General features: G+C 47.3%; 1 protein-coding gene across 1 annotated transcript; it reads right to left on the bottom strand.

Annotated features, from left to right (window-relative positions):
• Positions 1-429: 429 nt before the first annotated feature.
• Positions 430-9227, bottom strand: LOC144152588 (uncharacterized). The gene is made up of 2 exons (XM_077683897.1): positions 8888-9227; positions 430-1280 (listed from the first exon to the last, which is right to left on the bottom strand). Exons 1-2 carry the CDS (start codon positions 9127-9129, stop codon positions 938-940), a joined length of 585 nt encoding a protein of 194 aa, XP_077540023.1. The 5' UTR covers positions 9130-9227; the 3' UTR covers positions 430-937.
• Positions 9228-11315: the final 2088 nt, after the last annotated feature.

Raw genomic sequence — 11315 nt, forward strand, 5'->3', positions numbered from 1 at the left:
CTTTTCTACTTGTGCAATTAGCATGCCTAAGTTACTCCTTGGCCCCAATCTGTGTCTCCCACACACGTTTTAATTCGAAAGCCACAACGCCTTCACTATAGGTGCACTTTTAGGGAGCTAGAGCCAATGATCCGCCAAAGATCAGATGCGTGTTGGACTCAAATTCAGGCCCCGATATCAATTCCCGAACCCAAATCCACCGAATTTACCTTTTTATCTCTTTATCGTGGTATTCTAGCATAAGCAAAAGGCAACACAGTGGGTTATTTCTGCCTCGCCGTGGTAGCTTTCTGTATTTCAAATCATTGAAAGACAAATTATGACAAAAACTTGTCATAGAGAGAAGAAATGATTCTTAACGAAATTAAGAGACCTTTGCTTGCCTCGGTGTCGGTTTTCCCGCAGTAACAATGATTTCGCCTCCGGTTATGAATTTCCTGCGAGCTATGTCCATGAGTGGCTCAGGGCTTGATTCGGGCATTCATCGGTAACATGGACAAGTCTGAGGAATTTTCCTAATTGCACGCAGCAGCTTATGAAGGATGGAAGCTTTTGTCCCGCCGCCTTGAGAAACGTACGGGGGCCGTCACTCTGTCGACGACAACACTAGCACCCGAACAGCTGTCGAGACTATGTTCGCTAACCACCGCTGCGGTCTCCCTTCCACGAGAAGGACTGTCTTGCAGTCTCTCCGGAGCGGATGTATGGGTACGGATGATTTGCGGATACAACACGCTATGCACCAGCTTCAGGCCTTTCGCTGCTCTCGATTACGTCGTACTCTTCATCGGACAGTGTAGCATTGACGTCCGCACCCGTGGCATTACCTACAGACTTTAGTGTGAGTCCAATAGCTTCTGCTGCCGTGACGTTGGTCGCGGCCACAGCAGGCGACACTTGGTACACCTGAGAACCCGCCGCTTCTTTCAAGGACGCTTCAAATGTCGTCAATCGGGACGCTAGTGACGTGTTTGTAGAGTCCAGCGATGATGACGTCCTTGCCACAGTGTGGTTGGTCACGACCAAGACCTCGTTCGCGGACACCCCTGGCGTTCGCGTTCTGTTTGGCGGTCTTGGGCCGCTGTCCAGGTCGTCGTAGTAAGCAGCCCTGGTGGCTACTGAAGCGGTGGTGGGGACGCCTTGTTCGGTTCGGGTGCGATGTGTTGGAAATGGACTTTCTGGTAACGAGCAGCATGAGGACGTCGCGGGTGGTATCTTCGACCTTCGGGCCCGGTCCCATGGTCTCCACGGTGTCGGGAAAGTCTGGATCGAACGTCGACCTGCGCGGGCGACGCCTAAGGATTATTCATCATCGATGGATATCTCGCTAGTATACGCAGTGCACGGCTAATGAGGGGGCGACGCACTCACTTCGAGATACGCATAATTCGCAAGATTAGCAATATTCGCATTATTATGGTTCGGCCAATTTCAAGTAGGTGCGCCAAAGCATCACTTAAAGACTATTTGCCAGATGAGCGCGAGTTTTCTTTAGTTATTCTTGCACGAATTCGCATGAAAAGATTTGTGGTTGAAGTGAGTGACAACTTCGCAATAACGACAAAATATTTTACATTTCACTCATTTGACCTGAGGATTGTATGGCTTTTAACAGAATTACGTACGTCAAGTTAGGCGTGCAAGAAAGTATTGCGAAAGCTTTGCTAGGCGAGCACACCGCAGCACCAGCTTTGTATGCCCTGTCTTTGCACACAAATCCGCAAGTTTGAGAAGGTAACGCACCTTGTAGCTATAATAGTGGAAATAGAGATCATTAGTAGAAGGAAATGAGATTTTTTTTTAAACCTAAATTCGAAAATATTAAAAACGAACTAAGAAAATCAAACGTACATATCTTATACTCCACCCTCACACGGCGAAGATAAAAGCAAGAAACCCCGAAGAAACTAAACCGAAACACGAAAAATGTGTAAAGAAGCACCAACCGTGCAACGCCCCGTATTTTGACAAAAGCAGAGAATTGAAAAAGGTAACACACTCACCCATTTTATTAGTAAAAATAGAAATTATTGGTTGAAGGATATTTCAGTGCGTAAAAAAACCACCTGCTCCGCACGTAATCCAGCTTTGCTTCTACGTTCATGTTTGGTTTAAGCAAATTGCCGAAGATTACAACGAGCTTTTTCCTCATTGTGCCAGGAGCAGCGGGGGGTGGGGGGTGGGGGGGTGGGGGGGGGGGTTAGTTATGGTGTTTGCCATAAAATTGCGACTACCGATAAACATTTTTAGCGGCATCCGAAGCCGCACGCTTACACAGCGCTTCAGCTTCGTGCTCTCACCACGACCATCAGCCATTTGACACTGCATTGCCCTGAACGAAAATAGCTAAGAAACAAACGGAAAGTTTTTCGGACTACACCCCCTGCACCCCGAAGCCTTTTTTTCAGTTTTGGTGGTTTTCGCATTTCGCCTTCTGTTATCTCGTTATTTTTTTCTCCATCTGTTTTCTTTTTGTCTTGCTAAATCTCTCTCTCTCTCTCTCCCCCCCCCCCCCCTGAATCTTTGATGGGAAAGGAGTCCCACTTCCTTCATAAAAGCATATCTTGCATACTGCTGTAGGTATATGTTAGCTTGAGTATGGTTTCCAGCGAACATATGTTTATTGAGAGAACGTTTACAGGCGAAACTCCATACAAAACGTCGTTTAAACGTAACATAGGTTCCCAGTGTGCGCTATGTTCACCCCGGTAAGCGCCACTTACAAAAAAAGAGTACTGTCCGAAGAAGCACGAAGTAACAGGTACGTGGTTGTGCTCCATCATCCATATAACGTCTTCCACAAATGCGAGTTGAGCGGGAAAGCCTTCTGTGGTATTTAGAGGTCTCCAAAATTGGATTCGCACACTTACTTTACGCCAGTGAAACTAATGAAGCTTAAATAGCAAAGTTTCATTAAAAGGAATTAAGCTATTGTGATGTAATTTAATTCCGGTTCTTGCCTGAAGGTTTCACGCTATGTTAAAGAAACCCCGAGGACAAAATGCAAGTTTGTTTGATTCGAAAAAGTTTGTGTTTTATAGTGCCCCCAGCGTTTGTCTGGCAGCAAAGGAAGCTTTCTTTATTCACAGAGAAATTCAATAATTTCATCCAAAACTTTTATTTTCTCACTGCGTCGTTCGTTTCATTACGTCAGTGATAACATTTACAGGACGTGTAAAAGAGTTAGTATATTCACTAAGGTTACAACGAACGGCGAAACGCCTTTTGCTGGCCATCTCTGCTCCGAGATGACGCTACCAAGCCGTTCGGGATTCAGGACCGCTTTTGGCTCTCGCTTTGCTTTAGGGGCGAAGCACCTTAGGACCTCGCTTTGTCCGGAGCTTGGCGTCCGTGTACACAGTGTTGCGCATGCGCGAGGAGCATCGGATTGGATGGGATTTGGATTGGATTGGATTGGATCGTATCGGATCGGATCAGATCGGATTGAAATGGATTGTATTAAATTGAATTGTATCCGATTGGATTGGATCGGATTGGATTGAAATTGTATATACTGTACACACGCGTTGTCACTCCTTTAGATTGGCGAGTAGGCAATGCCACGGGTGGTTTACGGTAAGAACGATCCCCATTGCTTCGCCCACTTGTCATGATTCACTTCGTGGAGATGCGTGAATTTTTTTGACCGGATTTGTACCTGGTTCATGTTTGTTACAGTTCATAGTAACCATTTCGCAAAACCAGGGTGTCGAACCGGTATTTTTTCGGGTTCGGTTCGGGTTCGGGTTCAAGTCTTTCGGGTTCGGTTCGGGTTCAGTTCCGGAGCACCATTCCGTTCCGGTTCGAACCGGTTCGAACCGGTTCAAACGGGTTCAAACGGGTTCGGGAAAGAAAGGCATGAGTTTTTTTTTTTTTTGCTATTTTTTGTGTGCTCGGTTTTCGTTTCTCTGTGACGTCGGTATAAAAACGAAGTCATAATATAGGTTTATTTGTGGAAATGTTTTGCTTTGGCCAACTTAAAGACACCCTAAACACTTTTGTCAACTTCTTTCTAAATCTTGAATTCTTGCAGAACGTAGACAACCAATACACCCTCTACTTATATTACGGGGTTGCGAAGTACCTCAGCCAAAAATTACTGCTCTATGCCCATCAGAGCACTTACAAACTTCCTCAAAATATTTATCTCTTCTTCCCAGTCTCGACATTCTTCGGCCGCTGGAATTACGTGATTACAGGGATGTAGCGGCTATTTGCCGGCTTTCCCTAAATTACAGCAAAGAACGCACTTGATAGCCAATTTAAAAAGAAGGTCGCAAAATCAGAGCAGGAACGAAGGCGTATCTGCTGCGACGTGCAAATTACGCAGTGCCGCCTCATGGTGGCAATGGCGATAGATTTCTCACCGCTTACAGAAGCGGCGTAAAGACTGAAAACGTTTATAGAAAGTGTTCAAGAGTCCTGTTAACTGTACAATCAACTACAAAATGTTTTCTATGGTAGGTCATCAATTAAAACACTAACTGAAACAAAATAAAGGGTTCACTGGGACACTTAAGGCTGCATATACGTGTGTAGGTGAAATCAGTAGTCTTCATGGCCGCAAGTCTATTTCTATTTGTACGGTTTCATTCATTTGTAGAACTTATTTTAACTTTGTTCTTGGCTCAGTAACCCGAAGTTTCATATCTTGAAGTTTTCTTGAGGAAACAAAAAAAAAATGGCTGACAATTACGATACTCGCTAATGCGAAATTTGAGTGCGGCGCGAACTGCAGCTTCCTCGGAGACGGCGCATAGCTGCTGCATGGCTGCTGCGTCTCAGGAAGCCTATCGCGTCATCAGCGAATGCAGGACTGCGCACGCTATACTCTGTCGTTATCTCGTTGCGCGTCGCCACCGGCGAGCATGTCCCTTCCCCTCACACTTTCACCGTAATTTCATCCTCCACTTTCTTGCTTACGCTATCTTCGGTGGCCTTTTCGTTCTGTCGGTTACAATGAAGGCGACGCTAAGGGAGTAGGCGAAACCACTGGAGCGGGCGCTTAAAAGCTGCGCTCTAAAACGTGGCTCTACGTAGCCGTCGCTGTACTGCATTGTGATCCACTCCCCTCGCCGATGAGTGACGGGCCGGGCCTCGTCTGCAAATGATGTATCTTTGCCTCAGTCTTCTAAAAGGCAAGCGTGTAGCCTCCTGATCAGTTGGAAGCGCCCCGGTGCCTCCGACTCCTCCTCCTCTCATCTTCCTTGGTGTGGCACCCTCGCCAGAACCTTCCGGACAGCCACCCTGCAGGATGTCCATTGCCCCGTCCGTCCACTAAGCAGACGACCTGTCCGTCCACCCTCGTTTTTTGGTACCCTCGAGTGTCTCCGTAAAGAGGCTTCGCGCCCTTCCACCTATCCCCCCCCCCACCCCCCCGCCAGGTCGCCCGTCGTCTCCAAATCCCGCAACCTCGCCGGAATCTTCGGGCCGGCTGACAGGCAGGCAGACAGACAGTTTACTGGCAAGCGGGAAGCCTCTTTTGGGGGCGGGAAACTTATCTGGGTAGCAGAGAGGCTGTACGCCCGCTGTATATTTTGTTAACATCAGATGTCGACGCACGCACGCGCGCAGGCGCACGTATTTTCGCACGGCGAGGGAAAAATTTCACATTTAAAATTAATTGGTTGGTCTGTTACGCTTTTTACTTGCCCATAGTTTCAATGGCGTTTTAGCTTTAACACGAGATCATTAGCAATGCTAGAAGTCGAAAACTGTCCCGCGTCGGCGTTCGCCTCCACTGTAAACCGTTTCAGGTGGCGTTTAAACGGATGTCATTCTCCACACCTTCCATCTGCTAACGTGCTGGTTAGAAGGAAGGCTAAGGGCTCACTGAGCAGCGATTACAACTTGCTAATGACACTTCAGCCACAGGTGGCAGTGATTGGGTTCAGGGAAGATAGTAACTTAGTGTGGTCGCAAGCAGTGGTAATGGTCGCTTGTAGAGAGAGAGAGAGAGAGAATGAGCCTTAATTAAATGGAGGAAAAATTTCAGAGAGGCGTACTCAAGGACGCCTCGAGCTTGGGCCGAGTCGACAGCCCTTCCGATCAGGCGCAGCTGATCTTCAAGGTTTGAGCTGGCCAAGGGTCTGTCCCAAAGGTCCGTAGAAAGGTGGAGGTTTTAAGGGGGTGGAGTCTAGGGTAGATTTGTTGCAGCCACCCACTAGGTGTATCAGGGTCCCAGGCACTCCACACAGCTTGGGACCCTGAGACCGCCATTTTCCTCGGCCGCGATTTTCCCATAGGCGAAAATCGTTTTTACCTATTTTCACAATAAGCAGGCAAGTGTCGTCGTTGTGCCCGGTGTCAAACAAAATATACCACAAAATGCGACCTTTGTGTGAAGTTTGAGTGCGAACCGAGCAGCGGTTCGCTCATGAAAAATTTTTTAATGTTTTAATTATCGTCGTAACACCCCGTATATATTTGTTTTTGAAAACCCTTAGATGAGTATAAAATATGCGTTAGGTAATTATTTACTAACTTCAGTTCTAGATGTCACTCTTAAACCAGAAACAACGTAACAGCGCAAAACGTGGATAAAGAAAGGCATTTTATAGCATTCAGATGGTCGTTTCTGCCGGCTATTTTCTGCGAAACTAAATTTCCTGATTGGTCGAGGAGACCACCGCAATATTTTCAAATGCCAAGGACCCCAAAGGTATCGTGGTTGGTACGAGCCTCTAGTCCACCTTAACCGACCCGCTAATTCCTCTAATCCAAATTAATCAACACACTAATTCCTACAAAATCAGATTAGCTCATCCACTCGTCTCGCACATCCACTCCAGTCTACCTGCTAATCCGCATTATTCGACTTTTTTTTCATGCTACCCTTTACTTTAAGGTAGACAAGATTCAAGATAATACAGAAATTCGGTCACATCTACTTTTAAAGCGGAAATTAAAAAGCCCCCAAATTTTGTTTCAGTTCTCATGCTCTCTGAGAGCAGAAAGTACACAACGGCACTCTACAAGAAAAGGTACCGATGACTTGGAGAACTTGGAGTGTTTATGTCTCATCGCCGTTTTTATATAACTGCCTATTCAAACTAAAATGAGTGGAAGATATGGATTCATTGTTGATAATGTCCCTGAATGCCTTCACAAGGGGGCAGGGATGCACTCAAATTAACAAGAGATTAACAACAAGTTTACACAATAATAAACACCATGCCGATAGAAATCATGAGGAACAATCCATGATGTGCTGCTTCAGAATATACGTTATAGCTTAAAGGGACCCTGCAACATTCTTTGAGCAGTGCAAGTAAACCTGCGCGACGTTTAGATTACACTGCGTGGTTTAGATTACATTTAGATTACACTGACGTTTAGATTACACTGCCAAATATTACACGTGCACGTGAAGCGGTGAGCGCGCAAATAGATGTGAAAGACGCGGAAAAACAACCGCTCTCTCTTCAGTTGTCCTCATTATGCAACCCCTGGCATGGCCTAAGGGACGTCACATAGGCCATGGCTGCCCGATCGGCTGTCACTGGTCAACTTCGCGGCTATATTCTCCCATTTCCGTCGTCGTCGTCGCTGTGTACGAACCTCTTCTATGCCTGAACCTGTAGGCACAGTTTTGCGTTTCTTGTGTGTTTTGAGTGCGCGCGAAGTTTAAGTGATGAGCTCAATACTTCCCTTTCAACGGGACCACTCGACTAAAACCCCTTATTGCTTCAAAAACGCCCTACCAGCCCGAGCGCGCACTTGCGAACAGGCACCCATGCCTGCTTTTTTGTGGCACCAGACCAGGAGGAGATTTCTGGGACAATAGACTTTATCCCAAAATACATTACTAGTAGTCGGTGGCAAGTGTTGCAGGGTCCCTTTAACTTTGTCTGAATGAAAAAGCAAACTGAGGGAGATAAGCAGTATCTAAAGCAAACTGATAGCATATACGGTCAACTTTACATTACATGATGGTAATAATAAGCAGAGAACGTGGTGGGTTATTGTGGTATTGCAGAGTATGCAAAATATTTTGCGGTGCTCTCGGGCAAGTGGTAAAAATATCTTCGAACACAAGGTGGGGCACCAAATCGAAAACTAGAAATTACAGTTTTGAAGCCCCGGAACCGGTTCGGAACGGTTCCTTCAATTCGTTCCGGTTCGGGTTCAGTTCCAAAATGGCAGAAAAAATGCGGTTCCGGTTCAGCTCCGGTTCCGGGTGAAAATTCGGGTTCAGTTCCGGTTTCCGGTTCGGTTCCGGTTCCGGTTCGACACCCTGCGCAAAACAATGGGTACGCTCGACAAACAGGGTCACGTAATACAATCTCCCATACGCCAGTTAGACAGTGCCGCGTCAGACAAGCCAGGACAGCTGTGCAGCTATGGCAGGTATAGTGCGCGCAATACTCCTTGTGCTTCTACGTTTGCGCGTTCGTTCGTTCGTAACTTCCGTTGTTTACCCCACCTTTCTTACTGCTATAAAAAGAATCTGCACTAAATGCAAGAGCAAATAGCTCGTCCTGCAAGCTCATAATCCCCGTCTAATTTGCGCTGGATTTTGTTGGTCTGAGCCAATCGCAACGGGTTGCCAATGATACGTCATAAATTGAGTGCGTAAATGTGGCTAGGGTGTCGCATGCCTATTCTTTTCTGTTTTCCTCATTATACAGCCAATTTAAGCGAATTTCGCGTCAAAAGTGGTGTCAGTACTATTGTAACGTGGCGATCTTTCGAATGAAACAAGCTTGCATTTTGACGTGGTCCCTTTAACGTGGGTAACTAACACCATCACCATCCGAAGCCACAGATCGTCCAATATATGTTGTGTATAAATACAAAAGGAGGTTCTATTTGTAAGCTCGAATAGCGAATCGGCGCCCTCTGTTACAAGGCGGCTCGGCGTTCGTCCGTTACAAAGTTAACCTACCTGGCACCCTTAGAGCCTCGTTCGGCGACGGCGGCCATGAGGCGGTAGTACTCGGACTTGAGGAGGTCGTTCCGACGCACGGTGTAAGCGAGCACGCCAGCGCAGAAGAGCACCGCGAGTGTGAGAACGCCGATGATGGTGTAGAGGCTCGGGCTGGAGAACAGGATGTTGTCGACCTCGGGCGTTTGCTCGGCGGCGGTGGGCAGGGCTTCCGCGCTGTTGCCGTCATGTACCTGCCTCATCGGTGCCCGGCGGCCATCGGGCGCTGCGGCGCCGCCCCTGCCGCCTCGTCAACCCGGGCGTATCCCAGCCCTCCCACTTTCGAAGTCTGCCACGGCGCAGCCCGTCCCCGGCGACCCCGCGACACCGCCAAACGCGTTCACCCCCGCTAGAACGCCACCATGCTGCATTGGCGCACTGGGCCCAGCCCGTCGGCACGCGGGAATGACGATGATGATAATGACGCCTTCGATACGCTTGATTGGCCAGGGCTAAATCTTTGACTGTGCTCTAATTGGAGCTTACAGGATTAATTTATTTCCCAGAAAAAAATTGGGGCTTGAAATAGAAGTCTTTTGCGATAAAAGACTTCTATTCGTATAGTTGTATAGTTGTATTGTTTTGTTAGTTGTATAGTTGTATAATTTGTATAGTTGTGCGAAATTTACACGCATTTATGTGACTCATGCGTTTGCTACTATTTACTTAGTTGTGTGTTTTTTACTTATTTGTGTGTTTTGACAAGTATACGGGGCACTCTCCGAGTCAAGCCGAGCCACGGCTTTTTGATTGTGCCCCCAGCATCTAGAACTCTTGTAGTTGTTGATGTTGAAATAAAGATGGTGTTGAAAACCAGAAGTAGCCAAAATTGTGCCTTCGTAAGCAACTGAAGCGAACTGTAGCATAAAGGTAAACTTGAATGCAATTATGAATGTCCCTGTTTGCGTAACCGAAATTGTGCCCGAGATTATTAGTGTGATGAATATGCTGGGCCACATACAACCAATGACTAATCGGCTCCTTCAAAAGCCCCTGTTTAGCTGCTGAGAAGCGGCGGCAGTGCAGGAAAAAAATATTCTATTGTTTCCCGGACCTGGCACTGTACACGTAGCAGAAAGGCCTGATCCAAAAAAGAAAAAAAAAACTGCAGCCCCGGAATCCGTCACGAAAGCTCAAATGCAGAGATGGTTACGGAGACCTGGGTTGAGTAGTCCAAAAGACGGTCACGTACCAACTCAGGGGATTGGCCAACAAGCAATAGGGCTAACTCGGCTTGTCAAAAGAAGGTGTGAAGAGACAACAGACTGCCGCCGGCGACGGCGTTTCTATGGTAGAATGCACTTGCTTTGGAAAACGGTTTAATTTGAAGAAACTGCATGTAAGATCAACTAAGCACATGCAGCAGGTCAATCACGCAAATCCGGGTCTTCACGCAATCACGCAAATCATCCACGCCCCCTCCCCCTCTCCCCCGTCCCAGCGGCTGTATCTGAGCAATTTTTTCATTCGGTTGGACGTCACGGGCCCTTTTTAGAAATGCCGAAGGTGGTGCACGGCAGGAAGCGATTAATGTTTGTGCTCATTTCAAATGGGTAATAGATGTCTTTTCGGCGACTAAAAGGAGAACTGTAATTGAAAGGTCTTGAAGCGCTGCTAGCATCATTTGTACTCTATAAACCGCACTAAGGCTCAATATTTCCAAATTTATCTCCGTGTCTTTCGAGAAAATGTTATCGCGTAACAATTGCTGACACCAGTGGCAATTCTTAGGCCGAAGTCGTACCGGAGAATTTTCCCCGGTGAAAATATTGCTTGGTTGCTGAATTTGCAACAAAAAAATCAACTCATCGTTATGAACAATGTAGGTTTACGGCGGGAAGACCATGCGAAGTTTAGTGGCTCCTTGACGTTCGAGTGAGCGTGAAGTGGTTCTGGAGAGCTGGCCACTGTGTTCTTGCAAAAAATGACTTTGCGACCACGTAGCTGAAGGAGGAGGAATAAACGTATCTAAAGTTGTCAGCCCTGGGGAAGAGTCCTCATTCCAGGACCCCTTGAGTCCAGGACCCCTTGAGCACCAGCCAAAGCTGGTCGTCAGGGTCCGAGCTGGACAGTGCTCTCTCCCAGTGCTCAGGGGAGGGGAAAGGCAGGGGAGGGGATAGGTGGGGGTTCTTATCACAGCCCTCCTGGTACGGTAGAGGGTGCCCGGAGCCTCGCCGAAGCGGCATTGCGAGGAGTACAGGGTGGGAGCCAGAATGTGCTGAAGCTGTAAGCGAACAAGCCACGGTTAGGGCGCACAGCCTTGGATTTAGGTTTCAGCCGTCGCTTGGTTCATACAACCACGCGGTGCATTTCGCAAGATAATGATCGTGTATGTCGCAAGGCACGTAAGTGATAACTAAACGCTACAGATTGCTTCCGAGGTAAGAAA

The sequence above is a fragment of the Haemaphysalis longicornis genome, unplaced genomic scaffold (genome assembly GCF_048455015.1).
Source record: "Haemaphysalis longicornis isolate Haplotype H1 unplaced genomic scaffold, Haemaphysalis longicornis Haplotype H1 scaffold_9, whole genome shotgun sequence".
In the NCBI taxonomy this organism is placed as follows: domain Eukaryota; kingdom Metazoa; phylum Arthropoda; class Arachnida; order Ixodida; family Ixodidae; genus Haemaphysalis; species Haemaphysalis longicornis.